This window comes from Enhydra lutris, unplaced genomic scaffold (assembly GCF_002288905.1).
Source record: "Enhydra lutris kenyoni isolate GAN:26980312 unplaced genomic scaffold, ASM228890v2 scaffoldscaffold82, whole genome shotgun sequence".
Classification (NCBI taxonomy): Eukaryota; Metazoa; Chordata; class Mammalia; order Carnivora; family Mustelidae; genus Enhydra; species Enhydra lutris.
Genome location: NW_019154166.1, coordinates 2,086,208 through 2,102,915, shown reverse-complemented (window position 1 = coordinate 2,102,915; position 16,708 = coordinate 2,086,208). Strand labels below are relative to the sequence as shown.

The 16,708-nt window shown below is 61.1% G+C and overlaps 2 protein-coding genes across 4 annotated transcripts; one reads left to right on the top strand and one right to left on the bottom strand.

Annotated features, from left to right (window-relative positions):
- The first annotated feature begins 1,652 nt into the window (after window positions 1-1,652).
- Window positions 1,653-6,484, top strand: LOC111161125 (phospholipid scramblase 3). 3 transcript variants are annotated; one of them, XM_022524619.1, is made up of 8 exons: window positions 1,653-1,976; window positions 2,188-2,365; window positions 2,628-2,863; window positions 2,959-3,001; window positions 3,108-3,328; window positions 3,590-3,751; window positions 5,515-5,676; window positions 5,760-6,484. In XM_022524619.1, exons 2-8 carry the CDS (start codon window positions 2,359-2,361, stop codon window positions 5,814-5,816), a joined length of 888 nt encoding a protein of 295 aa, XP_022380327.1. In that variant the 5' UTR covers window positions 1,653-1,976; window positions 2,188-2,358; the 3' UTR covers window positions 5,817-6,484. The 3 variants fall into 3 exon arrangements, with proteins under 3 accessions (XP_022380327.1, XP_022380328.1, XP_022380326.1); XM_022524620.1 differs by having other exon boundaries at window positions 2,184-2,365; XM_022524618.1 differs by having other exon boundaries at window positions 1,653-2,365.
- A 68-nt stretch (window positions 6,485-6,552) lies between these two features.
- On the bottom strand, window positions 6,553-12,257 carry LOC111161124 (tyrosine kinase non receptor 1). Its single transcript, XM_022524617.1, is given in 13 exon segments — window positions 6,553-7,198; window positions 7,335-7,430; window positions 7,513-7,811; window positions 8,135-8,220; window positions 8,489-8,653; window positions 8,958-9,052; window positions 10,205-10,258; window positions 10,260-10,479; window positions 10,664-10,947; window positions 11,074-11,229; window positions 11,417-11,608; window positions 11,736-11,806; window positions 11,949-12,257. Coding segments are annotated over 13 exon segments (2,100 nt in total). The 5' UTR covers window positions 12,217-12,257; the 3' UTR covers window positions 6,553-7,084.
- Window positions 12,258-16,708: the final 4,451 nt, after the last annotated feature.

Sequence of the window (16,708 nt, the reverse complement as noted above, 5' to 3'; positions counted from 1 at the left end):
TCCAAACCCTGCAACCCTTCCCATCTTACTCAGAGTCCAATCCAGTGGTCTGCAGGGCTGTATGTGGTTCGGGCTTCTATGACCTCTCTTCTCCCTGGTTCCTTCCATGCCGGCCGCACTGGCCTCCTTTCTGTCTGTTGAATAGGTAAGGCAGAGCTTTTGCCTTTGGCGTTCCCTCCACCTGAAACGTTCTTCCGCAGAAGTCGGCCTAGCTCGATCCTTGACCTCTAGGTCTTTGTTCAACTCCCACCTCCTTAGTGGCACCTTCCTCGCCCACCCCCTTCAGTAGCGCCACTCCTGCCCACCACCTGTATCCTCCTTACCTTGCCCTATTTTTCTTCAGAGCACTCATCACATCTGCCCTCTAGAATACTTTACATTTTCTGTCTCTTCTCTACTAGAATGCAAGCCACAGGACATCAGCAATTTTTAATTTCTCTTTTAACTGCTGTAGATTCCTGGGCGCCCAAGAGGCTCAGTCGGTGAAGCGTCTGCCTTGGGCTCAGATCAGGATCCCTGGGTCCTGGGATCAAGCCCCGCATGGGCTCTCCCTGCTCAGTGGGGAGCCTGCTTCTCCCTCTCCCTCTGTTCCTCCCCATGCTCGTGCTCTCTCTCTAATAAATAAAAATCTAAGAAAACAAACAAAAACCCACTATGTGTTCCTATCAGTGCCGTCTGACACAGAGTAGGTGCTCACAGAGTCTTTGCCGAGTAACCGAATTTCCGTATGTTTATATGGTTCTGGCCAAGTCGAATCTGAGGTACTAAGGGGTACCCAGGGAGAGGTCAGGCACTTGGGTCTGAAGTTCACGATGATGAAAGCTGTGGCAGCAGCTGACCAGTCCGGAGGAGCATGGACATAGGGGCAAAGGAGCTCACTGTCACCCCCAAACCTTCTCCCTGTGTCCCTCTTGAGGGGTGACCTCAAGGAGTGACCTGGTCACCAGACAGGGACTGAACTCCTCACCTCCACATCTCACCCCTCCAACAAGTTCTATGTTACCGTCTAAGTGTCCCCCAAGTCTGCCACGTCTATCTGTCGGCACTAACACAGCATCTTCTCCCCCAGCGACTGTCCCGGGTGCCTGCACGGTCCACCTTGCGGTGTAAGTGGTTTCTCTAAAACACAGAATCGACCTTCTTCTTGGGTCTGAAAGTGTTGCGGTGGGCTCCGTGTGGTCCCCGGTGCCAAGTCCCGGCTCCCAGCAGGCCCGTACACGTGCGCTGGCCTCCCTGTCTAAGCTCCTGTCTTACCGCTCAGCCCGTGGGGCCCCAGGCCCTGGGCTTCCTCGCAACTGCGGGCCTCTGCTCAGGACGGAGAGGCCACTCTTCTCGGGAGGCTTTCCTGCCAACCACGCTGCCTCCTCCGCTCCCCTCCCTGCGCCGCACGGTCACCGCTGACACCGCTGGGCGGCCTGTCACCACGTGGCCTGGGGTTCCTGCAGGCACTACTGTAGTTGCAAGGTGTCTGCGTGGGTGACTGCGGCGTCACGGAGAGGAGCCCGCGAGGCAGCCCCCGGGAGGCCGAAAGGGAACCGGGGACCAGTCCTGTAAGCCAATGAGGGAGTGTGAGGGTGTTCCGCTGCGTCAGCGGGGCCCGAACCGCCCTTGGGAGGAGGAGCCTGGGGTCCAGCGCCGCGCAAGCTGACCTAGCTTCCCACCCAGGGACACGGAGCCCTCCGCACCCGCAGACCTGGCGGGGTCGCAGGGCTAAGTCTCCGCCGGCGGCCGTCCCCAGGCGAGCGTCCTCCGGCCTGGGGCTGCGGAGCGGAGGAGGAGGGGACGCCGACCACCCCGCGCAGCCCGAGGTCCACCGCCAGCGGAGAGCCGGCCTCTTTTGTGCGCAGGCGCACCGCCCGGGCCGGGAGGGGCGGGGCCTGGACGGGTCGAGGGGCGGGGTCAGTTCTCGGTCCCGCCTCCCCGAGCTCCTGTGAGCCGCCGGGAGCTGGGCACCCCAGCTCTTCCAGGGGCTTCAGGTGAGCAGGGGGCACCGAAGGGTCAGGACGCCTCCCCGGAGGTCGGGCCGTTGGTCGGGCCGCGGGTCCATCTGTCCTGCCGTCTGCCAACAGCCGCCTCCGCGGAGAATGGGAGAACAAAGGAGGGGGCGGTTCTGGGGCCCCCGAGGGAATGCAGGGTCGCAGGTACCCCGCCCTGCCCGCTGACAGTTTCGATTTCTCCCTGAGTCAGAGGTGCCGCCCTAGAGACCCTGGGCCGGCGGCGGGCGCAGCCGCCTGTCCGCGTTTGCCTGTCCGTCTTTGTGTCTGTCTCTGGGTCTGTCTGGCTGTGCCCGAACTTGCCTCCGCCGCTCAAACTGAGCCTCCCGGACACCCCGGTATCCCGCCAACTCGCCCCTCTCCCATGGCAGGTAAGTGGGCGCCGGGCGGAGGGTCTCCGTTATCCCCCCACGGACTCGGGAGCCGGGCGTCGAACCCATCCTCCGGGAATGTGCTCCGACTGGCTGCGTGGGCCCCTCCCTTCCTCCGGGAGCCGCCGCCCTGCTCCCCCGCCGCATCTTTCTCGGCCTCTTCCCATCACACTCCCCACTCCGCAGCCTCGCGGCCCGGCGCCTGGGGGAAGTGGGTGAGGCCGCGGGTCCCCTTCTAATCCACCCCTGTCCCCCTCGACAGGCTACTTGCCCCACAAAGGGCACGCCCCTTCACCCCCACCTCCCTACCCTGTGACCGCGGGGTACCCGGAGCCGGCGCTGCACCCCGGGCCCGCGCCGGCGCCAGTGCCCGCCCACGTACCTGCCCCTGCGCCCGGCTTCTCTGTCTTCCCCTCTCCCGGCCCCGGAGCCCCAGGGCCTGCCGCCCCTTTCTTGCCACTGCCCGGGGTGCCTTCCGGCCTCGAATTCCTGGTGCAGGTGAGTGGGAGGGAGGATGGGTGGCGGGATGAGGAGGGGACCCTGGCGTCCAGGCCAACCCACTGACATCGCCGCCCACCCCACTCTCTTTCCAGATCGATCAGATCTTGATTCACCAGAAGGCTGAGCGCGTGGAAGGTGAGTGGAAGGGGGAGTAGGTTGGGCCTCATGGCAGGTGGGGTGGGGGGGAGGGGGCACTCTCGGGGGTGCCCGTGCCTGAGCCTCGGCCTGTCCCCCGTGGCAGCGTTCCTAGGTTGGGAGACCTGTAACCGGTATGAACTGCGCTCGGGGGCCGGCCAGCCCCTGGGTCAGGCGGCGGAGGAGAGCAACTGCTGCGCGCGTCTGTGCTGCGGCACCCGCCGGCCCCTACGTGTCCGCGTGGTGGACCCCGGTGACCGCGAGGTGCTCCGCCTGCTCCGCCCGCTCCACTGTGGCTGCGGCTGCTGCCCGTGCGGCCTCCAGGAGGTGGGCGGGGAGGGCCGGGGCCCATGAGGGGTTCGGGCTGGGGGCCAGGCCATCGTGGGGAGGACCACTGACTGAGCACGGTCCGCTCGCAACGAGGCGTGGGCTCGGGCCGGTGAGATGGGCGGCCGTGAGGGCGGTGACAAGTGGTCTAGCGAAGGGGACGGGAGGTCTTGTGCGGGGAGACGGATGACAGAGCCTGACCGGTGAGAGCTTGGGCCGGGGTGCCCTGGCTCGGCTGATCCTGTCTGCCTCCCACTCCAGATGGAAGTCCAGGCTCCCCCCGGCACCACCATTGGCCACGTGCTACAGACCTGGCACCCCTTCCTCCCCAAGTTCTCCATCCAGGATGCCGATCGCCGCACCATCCTGCGTGTGGTGGGGCCCTGCTGGACCTGTGGCTGCGGCACAGACACCAACTTTGAGGTACCGGGAATAAGGGGAGAGTCTTGGGACCTTCATAAACCCAGATGGCAGCTTCTGTGAGGTAGGATGGCCAACACGAAGGTCAAGACCCTGAGCTCTAACATCCAAACCCACTGTGACTCGTACCACACTTCCAGGGTTCCTCCACTCAGCAAGGGATGTCCCTGTGGTCCTGAGAAATGAAAGCTTTGCAAAGAGGGTGTCATCTTAGGGACCAGTGCTGATGGTCGTCAGCAGCCCTGTGTGGAAGGGGAAAGAGTCTAAGGCCAGGCCTGATTTAGGGCAAGTCTGCTGTGGGCTGGACCCACGTGGCTGCTTTGCAGGAGTCTGTGAACCCAGACCCAGGAGCAAGCACCAGACTTGCTAAGATCCTGCCACTTGCCCCGCCAACCTAGAAGTCCAAACAGCCCCTCCAACCGGGAATCTGGGTGATCTCTATCCCCGTCATCATGCGTTTCTCTCATCTGCCAGGAGAGCCCAAGTGCTGATACTCTCAGGGGAAGGTTTCTAGAAGACAGGCATCTCACCGACACTTGAGTTCCCTCAGGGATAATCACCCGTACAGATAAGGGAGGGATAACAGGTAGAAGCCCACAGACTTCCCAAGGCTGTTGATGAGGTGTTTGGCCTAAGCCTGCTTTTTTTTTTTTTTTTTTTTAAAGATTTTATTTATTTTTATTTGATAGACAGAGATCACAAGTAGTCAAAGAGGCAGGCAGAGAGAGAGGGGGAAGCAGGCTCCCTGCTGAGCAGAGAGCCCCATGTGGGGCTCGATCCCAGGACCCTGGGATCATGACCTGAGCCGAAGGCTGAGGCCCTAACCCACTGAGCCACCCAGGCGCCCCTAAGCCTGCTTTTAAAATTGGAGTCACCTTGGTGTGTGGGTGGAGGTTCCATGATGGGAAGATCACCGGTGAGCTCTGGATAGGAACATGGAGACCTCGGTGCCTTCACAGGGCCAGTCTCCCTTTTACCTAATTGTGAAGGATCCCTATTTGGGGCTGCAGTTGGGACCCCAGGGCTGGCCGGAAGAAGCCCTTCCTCATCTTGAGACTGGTCTGTGGGAGTGCCCCAGCTCTGGGGGGTAGTGGGGAAAGGTGATGGGAAGGGCATCGTTCCAGTCATGAAGACTAAGCCTAGGAAAAGGACCAGGGGATCACTGTGAGTTCCCACCCTCAGCGGCAGGGTCTCTTGCTGCTGGGCCCAGGGAGGCCCGTGGAAATCTGGGTCCTCACAGGCCACTTACTGCTGCCCCCATAGAAGCGGGTGGACGAAGCTGGCATGTGATGGTGGACAGGGCCTGTCCTACTTTGCAGATTAGAGGAAAACCACCCCTTCGGGCAGCCACAGCCTTCCAGGAGCCTGGGGGGTTCCTAGAGCTCAGCCTGCCCAGCCCTGCTTGACCAGGCTACTGTGTTCAGGGCACCCAGGGCACCCACCATGGGTGCCGGGTACTTTGGTAACCAGAACAAACCCAGCCGGCAGCCCTGCGCTGAGACGAGCCCATCACACTTCCACGTGTCCCACCGCTGATGTTCTGTTCTCACGTGTGGCCTTTTAAGAGCCACGCATCAGAGCCCGAATTCTGATTTTTGCTATACACACACAGCATGACCTAGGCTGACTCAGTTTCCCCCGATGTCCCGTGGAAACCTGGGGCTGTCGGAAGGATTCCCCGAGTGGAGGGCCTGCATGGTTCGTGCGGGGTGATGGTGGGGGGTCAGTCGCATCCTTCCCAGTTGGGTTCTGCCCCCCACCCCCAGGTGAAGACCCCGGATGAGTCCCGCAGTGTGGGCCGCATCAGCAAGCAGTGGGGGGGGCTGCTCCGAGAGGCCCTCACGGATGCAGATGACTTCGGCCTGCAGTTCCCGCTGGATCTGGACGTGAGGGTGAAGGCCGTGCTGCTGGGAGCCACGTTCCTCATTGTGAGTTGGCCGCCCTGCCTCCCCTCCTGCCCCTCTGCTCTCACGCCAGGCTTTGAGCTCTGGTGACAGTGCCCTCCCCTCAGGACTACATGTTCTTCGAGAAGCGAGGAGGCGCTGGGCCTTCGGCCATCACCAGTTAGAGGCCACCTCGGGGTGAGGAGACCATCACCTCAATGGGGAATCCAAGATGGCGGCCTGCCCCACCCCCTCCTCAGAGGCAGCCCCTTCTGTGGATGCACATGACAGGGGACAGACAGGGATGCCTGAGAGTCTAGGGGCCACGCGGCCCTACCCCTACCCTCATTCCCCGGCCTCCTTCACCTCAGCCCCCAGAGAAGGGTATATAGGAGAGCCCTGCCCCTGCGACCTCCCACTGCCGTCTCTGGCGAGCCCCCAGCGTGCAGGCATATCCGCTTTCAGACTCTCCCTCCCCTCCCCGTCCTCTCACCCCCTACCAGGCCTCTGCTCCACGTGTGGTCTGTGGAATCCAGAGCCCTGGGGTTTTCTGACAGAGCCGGGGGTGGGGCCCTGCAGCACCAAAGATGGCGGCAAAGGCCGCTCTCCCCCCGCACCGGCTTGGCCAGCGAGTCCAGCCTCAGACCGTGGGCCTCTGAGGAGGGATCCCCGCCTCCCTGTCAACAGCTATAGGGCCTGCCCTCCAGTGCCAACGTCCTTCCCCCTTGGGCCTTGCCCGCAGCTGGCGCTTAGCAGCTCCCGTGCCTTACGCAAGCATCCCGTCCTTTCCTCACCCGGGGAAGGAGTCTGCACCTTTGTATGTTATATTCATATAAAGTTTGTAACTTTTGGATACTGGGAGATGTATGTCATAGGAGAGGAGAAGCGTGGGTGCGGGGAGAAACCCAGGGAAACAGGGGGGCCTACTGGGGGGGGTGGCTGGCCCGTTTCCCCATCCAGGCTGCCCAGGTCCAGTGTCTTTGAGTTCAAGAGGGCAACGCCATCCTCCATCATGGCCCCGGACTGAGCCAAGCAGTCTGGGCCACGTACCCCGAGTCCGTAGGGAGGCTTCTGCCATCTGGGATGGCTGCGCACAGAGTCCGGCGGGGTGGGGCCTGGCTGCTCTGGATGGCTGTTCCCAAAGTCCTCCTGAGCAAGCGGAAGCTTCCTGTGCATGTGATGTGTCTCTCCAAGTTCTCTTGGTTGGGAATACGGTAGGCAGACCGGACTAGATGCTTCTGTGAACCAGCCAAGGGGGCTGGAGCCTTCAGAGGCCAATGGGCACTGGAGGAGATACTCGCCCATGCCTGGCCCCAGCTCCTGTTGCAGCTGCCTCCGGCACAGTCTCCCCGCAGAGGAAGTTCTGCCCTGGTGGGATCCCTTCTGGTTCCGCTTGGTCCCACATGGCCAGGCCGTCCATCCGGGCTGGTATCCAGGCCCAAGGGGGCAGCGCTCAGGGCCGAGCCAGGACATAGCGACTGGCCGCGGAGAGATCCCACTGGTAATGCTCCAGGATGCGTCGGCAGTCGGCTCTGGACCGGCTGCTCAGATGGTAGAGCTGGTCCACCTGTGGGGTGGCAGGGGGGGACAGTGAGTGCCGGGTGGGGGGGATAGTGAGTGCTGGGCAGTGGGGACAGTGAGTGCCGGGCGACGGGTGGGGGCCACAGGAGCGGCAGGAACCCGAGAGCAATGTCCGGCTTTACCTTGAGGTTCCGGATGGCAGAAACCACGTCTCCCCCAGTGGCCCTCAGTGCCGCCTGGCACTCCTGGTGGGTGACTCCGTGCACGCTCAGCCCCACCTGCAGGGCACAAAGCCTCGCTCAGGCCGCTGCCCCAGCCCAGAGCCCCCTCTGGACACCAGCCACTTGAAGGAGAGCTCACCTCTGTGACCCTCCTCTGCAGCTCAGAGTCGGGCAACAGGCCTCCAGAGGGGATGGTGGCTTTGCCAGTGGCAGGCGCTCCCGAGGGCTGGCTGTGGGGGAGTTCCCTTTTGGGCCAAGGAGGCCGCTCCCTGGCGGGCTGGCTGGGCTGAGAAGGGCTGGAGGCAAAAGAAGTCCGGGATGGCAGGCCTGGGGGTCCCTGGGGCACAGCTCTGGCATGACGAAGTTCGGGGGGGCTCGAACCGCCCCCTGTGGGGCGGGGACCCAGGGACAGAACAGACTCCAGACTCTTGGAAATGACTGTATGTTGAGGAAAAAAAAAATAGAGCTTGAGAGGGAGCACAGGCGCAGGGCCCTGCCTTCTCCCCACTCTGTGCCCAGCTCTTGGGGTGACCCTTGGCTAGGGGTGCAGTAGGGTGTGCCCAGCAGACACCCAAGTCGAGGCAGGGGAGGCCCCAAAAGGCCGAGGTGGCAGGAGCTGGAAGTGGGGTGGGCAGTCCCTCAAGTCCCGCCGGGCTGTCCGGCCAAGTGCGCCAAGTTCGGGACTCCAGGCAGGGGGAGACTCGATGAGTCGCTCTTGATCCCGAGACCCCGGAGGCCAGGTCCCCATCAGCCACGCCCACCTTTCATCCTCTGCAGGGGCACGTTCCTATTCCTTCTCTGGGCCCGTGCAGGAGGTAAATCCCGAAGCTTTGCCTTCCCTCTGTCCCTGTGGGAGACAGGGATCCCATTCACTCTCCACACCCCCACCCCTGACCTGACTAGCCGTGTCCCCTCCCCCAGAAATGTTAGGGGGCTCTCCCAGGCAGGCGGAGACTCAGAGGGGACACTCCAGCTGGGAGCTGAGCCCAGCCTTCCCTCCAGCCTCGCCCGGGCCCCCTCCCCAAGCTTCCTTTCCAGAGAAGTTGCAGGATGTGGTTCCCCCAGCCCAGCTGTGTCCCCTCTCCACACCCCACCCCACTGTTTCAGGTGCCCACCCATCTCCGCTTTCCTGCTGTCGCTCTCCCTGGGTAGGGGAGACCCTCTGGACCGGATGGGTGGCTGGCGGGCCCCCCCCGTCTGCCAGCGTCACCGCTGAGGCCGGGAAGCTGCCCACTTTGAGTGTCCGGCCGTTCTGGCCCTTCCAGGTTGTGGAGTCGGGGCTGTGGGAAGAGGCAGTGGTGAAGGCGCCGGGCGGGGGCTGGGCGCGAGCCCACATTCAGCTCGCAAGCATCTGCCTGGAGGAAGGGAAGCTTTTTTTCTCCCAAACACAAAAGGGCTCTATGGGCTTGGTGGCTCCAGCCGGAGGCCACCACAATGGTAGTGCAGCTCTTGGGGCCCAGTGGGGTAGAGGGGAGGCAGAGAAGCCGGGTTCAAGGAGCTGGGGAGCAGCAGGTCGGACCCGCATCAGGAAGGTGGGCTGGGAGTCCTCCTCTTGGGGACGTGTGGGTGGCACGAGGCTCTCACCTGCCATCGATGATGGTGATGGGGTCACCAGTCTGCATTCTTAGGGCGCCTGGCTCCATGACATCCTGGACACAACGTCCCTCAGGAGGCCAGGCCTGCAGAGACAGGAGGAGAGGGTATCAGGGGGTGTGGCCTGAGTCCAAAGGGTAATTTCGTGGGAGCAGGGAAGAAAGGAGACTCCTCTCTGTTCTTGCCCCCAACAATGAAACCAGTTCCAGCTATGTCCTCGGTCCTGGGCCCAGGGTGGGACTGTCCCCGTCCCCCGGTTGTCATCCAGGAGGGGAGGCAGGCCTGGAGTCCATGCTAAGCTGGACACAGCCCAGGGGTCAGCGAGCAAAAAAGGGGGGCCTTGTCTCTACCTAGGGGAACCAAGGCGAATGTCCCCTACCCTGCTTTTACTCCACACACAGCTCTGCCTCCTGGAGCCTCCAGAAATTTTCCATTTCTTTCCGGCCCCACTGCCTTGACTGTGAACCAGACATTGGCATCATTTCATTCCTGCTTTGCAGCCCGTCACCTACCTGCTCTTCCCATGTTCAGTGTCCTGCCTCCTATCCCTTCTTGCACCAATCCAGAGCGACAGAACACATAACGTGGGCTTCTGACCACCCCCCCCCAAAACCCTTCCATGGCTCCCAGGTGCCCTCGGAGTAAAGACTGAACTTCAACAACAGAGTTCAGTGATTTGGGTCATTTCACTGGTTTAACTGACCTAAGACTGCTCCTCTGCTTACTCTGTGAATTTAGGCAAAGCCCTTCAATGTCAATGCCATAACTGCCCCATCTGTAAAGGCCACGAAACAGTGGCCTTCCTGGATGGTGAGAATGAAGTAGTGGTGCAGGAAGATAGTCTAAGTGTCTTAGCGTGGTACATTCCACAGATCAAGCGCCCTGCATTAGCTCTGGTTATCTATGGCTCCTTCCTCATCCCTGCAGGGCGCCCCTGAGGTCACCGTGCTGTCTTCCCTGAGTGGCCAGCTGAACTGCTTTAACCTCTGCCTGGAGACACCCACAACAGCCCGCTGCTCTGAGCGCCCCCTTTTCTGGCCCAGCCCCCAGCCCTTGAGCCCGCATCTGTGTAGGCCAAGCTGCCTCCCCAGGGCTCTGAGCACCCTGCAGGTAGAGCCCTAATCTGCTGGTCTGTCCCAGACCCCAGCCCGGGAATTATCTGTTAGTCTTGTGCGTGCAACCCTGGGAGAAAACGGGGAGGTGAGACGGGGTGTGTGTGGGGAGGTAGGGGCTCCCACCTCTTGGAGCAGCCCCTCCAGGTAAGAAAAGCTAGGCCGGTCGGCGGGGTGGGGGGGCCCAGCAGCGCAAGGCGAGGGCGTAGAGCGCCCTGGAGCAGAGGGGAGGCCGAGGCAGCCGGGCCCGGTCCTGCTCCAGCCGCTGCAGGATGAGGTACGGCGGGACCCCGGCCCAGGGCTCCTTGCCCCCGGAGAACATCTCCCACAACGTCACCCCAAACATCCACACGTCCGACGCAGAAGAGAAGGCCCCCTGGCGCAGGCTCTCCGGTGCGCACCTGCGGAAACGCTGCTGAACGGGGCCGCCGGGTGGGGGGGCCGGTTTCCCCCAGCGCGACCTCCGCGGCGCCACCACCGCCCTCCGTGATCTCCTTCCCAAACCCTTCCGAATCCTCTTCCCGGCCTCCCCGCGGGGCCTGGCACGCCCACGCCGCCCGGATCGGCGCCCCCTCGGCCCCTCACCAGGCGTAGGGGATGGGGCGGGGCCCGCCCATGACGTAGCGGCCCCGGGCGCCGCGAAGGGGCCGCACCAGCCCGAAGTCCGCCACCTTGACGGTGCGCGGGGAAGCCAGCAGCAGGTTGCGTGTGGCGAGGTCTCGGTGCACCAGCCCGCGGGCCCCCAGGTACGCCATGGCCCCTGCCAGCTGCCGCAGGAAGAGGCACAACAGGGCCACGGGCAGCGGGGGTGTCGGGGCCGGCGCGGTCAGGCGCGCGTGCAGGGAGCCCAGCGGCGCCAGCTCCATCACCTGCCGGAGCGCGGCGCCGCGTGAGCAGAGCTCTGCCCCACTCCCCGCGGCCCACCCCGGCCTCTGGCCCCTTCCCTCCCTCCCATCGCGCGCCTGCCCTGGGAGCTGCTGTCCCGGCCGGCTCACCATCTGCAGAGGCTGGCCCAGTACGAGGCCGTGCAGACGCAGCACGTGCGGGTGCTCCAAGTTCATCATGACGGACACCTCTCGAAGGAAGTCCCCCAGCTCTGTGCCCACGGGGCCTTCAGGACCCACCCGGAGGGACTTGACAGCCACTGGGACCTGGGGTGTCCCAGGGAAAGGACACTCTCTGGCACCCAGAGCAGAGAGGGCATGCAGGGCAGGGGGCAGCCAAAATTTAAAAAAAAAAAAAAAAAAAATAGAAAGAAAGAAGGAAGGAAGGAAGAAGCAAAGACCAGAGCGGCGGCTGGCCCCAGCACCCAGAATGAAGGAGGCTCCCCGGACTCACATTCTGGCCACTGGGCAGTGTCCACAGCCCTCGGTGCACCACGCCAAAGCAGCCAGAGCCCAGCAGCTCCCCTCTGCACACAGCACCATCCGGGATCAGACACTTGAGTCCCCCCTCGGGCTCAGGGAGGGACAGGGGGCTGTCGGGAGCTGAGGTGATCTCCTTCTGCTCAGGTGCCAAGCCCCCAAGGATCTGAAGCAGGGGTGGGAATTAAGTGTGTGGAACCCTGTACCACTCCTCCCTGACACTCGGCCCGCCCCAGTCCCAGGCCTAAGCTGGCCCTTTAAGCCTGTTGCCCCCACCACCCCAAAACACACACCTTGTAGACCCAGTTCTTTGACTTGAGCCCCGAACGATGCTTCTTCAGAGCCTCGGCGAGTCTGCGCTGGGCTGGGGAAGGTCAGAATCAGGGCACGTGGGGGGTACATGAAGGGCCGTGGGGGCAGGTCGGGATGCAGGAGGATTTACAGGCCAGAAGAGGGCTGGTGGGGGGCAGGCTGAGGAAGAAGAAGAAGGACCAGGGGCCCCTTACCAGGCCGGCCCATTCCAATGCCATCCAGGTCCTCGGGCCTGACAAAGTCAAAGTGCTCCGGCCGGGTCACATTAAGCTCCTCAAGGATGGGTCGGTAGAACTGGGCCAGCTGGATGTCCCGGAGCAGCCTCAGCAGCCACAGTGAACTCACCTCGGGGACCATGTCTGGAGAAGGCATCCTGGAGGTCCATGCATCCAGCTCTAGACACAAAGCCCATGGGACTCCCAGACAGCAGAAACTGGGCCTTGAGCTCCACTCCCCCCCCATTCCATCAGACACACTCAGGTGCAGAGGGAGGGATGCATCAAAGAAAGGCAGGAATCAGGCCACTCCCACAAACCCCAGGAAAACCCCTCCCCACACATACCTACGGTCCCCACCTCACACTTGAGATCCCAGAGCTCTGCAGACCTGATGTATGTTCCTCTTCCCACTCTTGAGATAGGACAGCACCCTGCTCCTGGACCCCTAGGACACCCGGGTACCACATCCCTGCCGGGGATGCCCAGATATGCTAACCACACAGTGCCTCCGCCCTGCCGATGCGCGTGCCCAGACACATGGGAACCTGCCTCCACACTTGAAACACTGCTACACACACACACACACACACACACACACACACACACACACACACACGGAGACCTACAGACATGCTGCAAAAGACGGCTGAGCCACCCAGACACATGGCCTTTCAAGTCCGAGGTGTTCCAGAACGCTGCCGTGAACCATTCCTGCGCGCCTACCGGTGACACTGAGGTTCACGGCCTCTGAGATACACCACCTCACGTGTCGGAGTCTTCAAGGTCCACAAAAACACACAGCACACGAGACGGCCAGGGTCCATGCGCGCACACCCCTGAACTACGCATACGGCCCATCGGCTCCGAGATGCCCAGGCTCACCGCCTGGTCGGCACCCGAGGCAGCCACGCCTGAAATCACTGGGCATTTGTGACCCGCGCGGTCAGGTGCAGGCTGAGCTAAGCTCGGGCACTGCCTACGGAGCCAGGTGCTGCCGGGTGCACAGTCCCTTCCACACCCACCTGCGTTCAGCTGCAGGAACCCTGCCCGCACACCTGAGTCACTCAATCCGACAGGGCTTCCAGGCAACTCCCCCAGTCTGAGCTAACCAAGGCCGGGAGCTGTGGGCGCTGCCTGCACCGCACTCTCCCTTACACGCACCTGGACGCCCCCCTCCACTTTTAGTTGAACCCTGACGAAGGCTGAACTAGGGGCTGGGCGCGCGGAGGGGCGAGGAGGGAGGAGGCCGGGACCCAGGGAGACCGCCAGCAAGGTGAGGTGGGGACAGTACCCGAAGGGGGAAGGGAGGAAAGGCGGCCGCGGAGGGGAGGGGAGGCGAACAGGGCATCCGCGGACGCACCCCAAGCAATGGCCTCTCCTGCGGCCCCTGTGCCCCGCGTCCCCTCCCCGCGGGACCCTCACCTGGCGAAGGCGGAAGCTGCGGCGGCGGAACCACACTGGCCGCCAGCACTAAATCCCGGGGGGCGGGGCCGCAGCCTCGGGGGCGGGGCCGCAGGCCGTAGAGGCGGGGCCTGGCGCCGAGCCGGGGAGCCCTACCACGCCTCTCGCCCCCAACCCGGGAAGGCCTGAGGCGGCGGAGGGGGGGGCGGCGGGGGCGGCGGGGGCGGCGGGGGCGGCGGGGGCGGCGGGGCGCCACCCCGGCGGCCGACTGGCCCTCCTCCGGGCTAGACCCGGAGAAACCCTTCTCCCGTCTTTTCCCTCTCTCTTCCTCTACATCCTGTTTCCCGCCTCTTTCAAAGAACTTTTCATCCCTCCCAGGCTTCCTGGGACTTTGGGGTCCTGTCCCCCGTGTCCCCTCTCCCCAAATCTTTCACCTCTCCCGGCCAGAGCCCCACCCCTTACGCGGATCAGCACCAGATGGAGAAATGCTGCCCAGGCCCTGGGAATGTGAGGCTAAACAGGAGAGTGGGCGTCCTAGCCCCCACATGGGGGGAGGCAGGGTAGCGCAGGGCGCTCTGAAATGGAACCAGGGCGGACAGGTGTTGCTGGTGCAAGAAGTCAGCCCTCAGCCCACGTGGTCTAAGATTGGAACCGTTGTCCCTGGCCGGGCTCTGAATATTGGTCCAGTGTGCTGCCCCGAAAAAGGACCTTTTGGGAGCTCCCCAGGGTAGAACACGCGGGAGGTCTTGTGTGTGGGTGGGCTCCTGCCCCCCATCCCCGCTTTGTACCTAGTCTGGGTGGCCAAGGGCAGCACCCCATGCTTTAGGGCACCCCTCCCCATAACTGGCACTTAATTGGCCACGTTCTGGCTCAACCCTCCTTCCCCCTGTAATCTCTGTACACTGGCTGCAGGGATAGGGGCCACAGGTCGAAGTCCAGAACCTCCAAAAAGGCTCTGAGGAGGAGCATTCCTCTCCTTTTCCCTCAGGGGTCCCAGGGAGGAAGTCACGAGTCTCAGGACATCTGGCGTGTCTCCTTCTGTCCCAAGGAAGGATGTGCAAGCTGTCCCCAGAGTCCCTTGGGGGGAACACCCACCCCAACCTGGTAAGCATACAGGATATTCCAACACTGATGGGAAAATTTTTATAGTTTACAGTTCAACCTGTTTGGTTTCCTTGCCTTCTCTTGCCCTCCAGCAAGGCCAGCTTATCACACTGTAATAGCTCCCTCCACATCTGATGTCCCTGCTGTACTGTGGGATCCTCATGGTAGGGGCTGGATCTGTCTTGTCTATCCTTGTGTTTTGTTTTATATTTTATTTATTTATTACAGAGAGAGAGAGAACGCACAAGCAGGGGGGTGGGAGAGAGAGAAGCAGGCTCCCCACCAGCAGGGAGCCTGACGCGGGGCTCGATCCAAGGGCCACAGGATCATGACTTGAGCCAAAGGCAGATGCCCAGCCACTGAGCCACCCAGGCGCCCCTCATCCTCTTGTTCCTAGTCTTAGTATCTGGGACAGTGTAGGCATGTAACAGGTACAGTGCGTATTGTTTGCAAAGAAGTCTGCTCAGTCTGTCATTCCTCTGTCCTTTCTCCCTGCTTTTAAGACATCATTGGTATTTTGTAGTTCTATTAAAAAATATCTAGGTATGGATTCTTTTTTACTCATTCTGATCACTGTGTTGTATTTCCTGTATCTATGAATTCATATCTTTCATTGGTTTTGGAAAATTCTCAGCTAGTATCTCCTCAAACATTATTTTTCCTCCGTTCTTTGGCTCTCCCCCTTGGGGACTCTGATTAGCATTATTCTAGATCTTTTCATTCCATCCCTCATGTTGTTTAAACTCTCTTCTATATCTTTCGATCTTTGGGTCATTGTGATGCCATCCAGGCAATCTCCTTAGGTCTGTCTTCCTGTTCACCAATTCTCTCTTTGGTTATGTCTGATGTGCTGTTTAATCCATAGTCTGAGGGATTTTTGTCATTGATACAAACACTGGCAACTTTGTATGCTGACAGTACTTTATTGAGGTATAACACATTTAGGAACATGCCCAGATTTAACAGTATAGCTCAATGCATTTCTTCTTCTTTTTTTTTTTTTAAGATTTTTATTTATTTAAGAGAGAGAGATAGTGCATGAGCAAAGGGAGGGGGAGAAGTAGAGGGACAAGCAGACTCCCTGCTGAGGAGGTAGCCCTGAAGCAAGGCCAAGTCCCAAGACCCAAGACCATGACCTGAGCTGAAGTCAGGTATCTAAATGACTGAGCCCTCCAGGCACCCCAGCTCAATGCATTTCAACCGATGTACATGTGTATTGATGCTGATAAAGACCCAGAACATTCCAGTGATCTTGGAAACTTGCCTTGTGTCCATTGTTAGTCAATTCCAGTGACCATTCTCATGTCTAAAACCCATAGATCACTTTTTCCCCCAAAGATTTTATTTATTTATTTGGCAGAGAGAGATCACAAGTAGGCAGAGAGGCAGGCAGAGAGAGAAGGAAGCAGGCTCCTGCTGAGCAGAGAGGCCCTGATGGGGCTCGATCCCAGGACCCTGAGATCATGACCCTCTGAAGGCAGAGGCTTAACCCACTGAGCCACCCAGGGGCCCCCATAGATCATGTTTTCTTGCTCCTGACCTTCTTATCGATGGAGTCACAGGCTGTAATTGCCTTCAGCTTCTTGGACTCAAAACGTTTTTTGAGACTCATCTTGGTGTTGTCCGAGTTCTTGATGGGGATCACATGGTTCCCTGAGCTTTTTTGGGGAAGAATGCGTGACACCTGATTTTCCTCCAAAAGTCCAGCATCTTCACAGATCTGGGAGCACCAGAGGTCCTCCAGGAGTTGAACACATACGTGTGGAGGACATGGGGACACAGGAAGCAGCTGCTGCCAGAGAGGCCGGCAGGAGCCAGGTCAGGCACCATGTCATCCTTCAGCAAGCTCTCACTGTCTCAGGTTCTAGGGAACAAGCAGACACAATCCCTGGCCTGGTGGGGTTCACTCTACAGGGCCTTGGAGAACACGGTCAGGAGCTTGGGCCTTATCTGAGGGCTCTGATAACCGCTGGACGGTTTTAGGAGAGGAGTGAGAGAACCAGGCGGCTGCGTAAGCAACTGGGAAAAAGAGAGAGAGGAAGGACAGGGAACTCCGGGAAGAGGTTCTCGCCGGTTCAGGGGAGAGAGGTTGGCCCTGCTGAGACCTTGGCAATGGGATGGAGAGGAGGTGAAGGTAGGGGGCCTCCCCGACTGGACTCTGGGCCTAGGTCCTGTGCTCCAGCAGGAAATCAGACTGTTTTTCCAGCAGGAAATTGGACACGGAGGCTCAG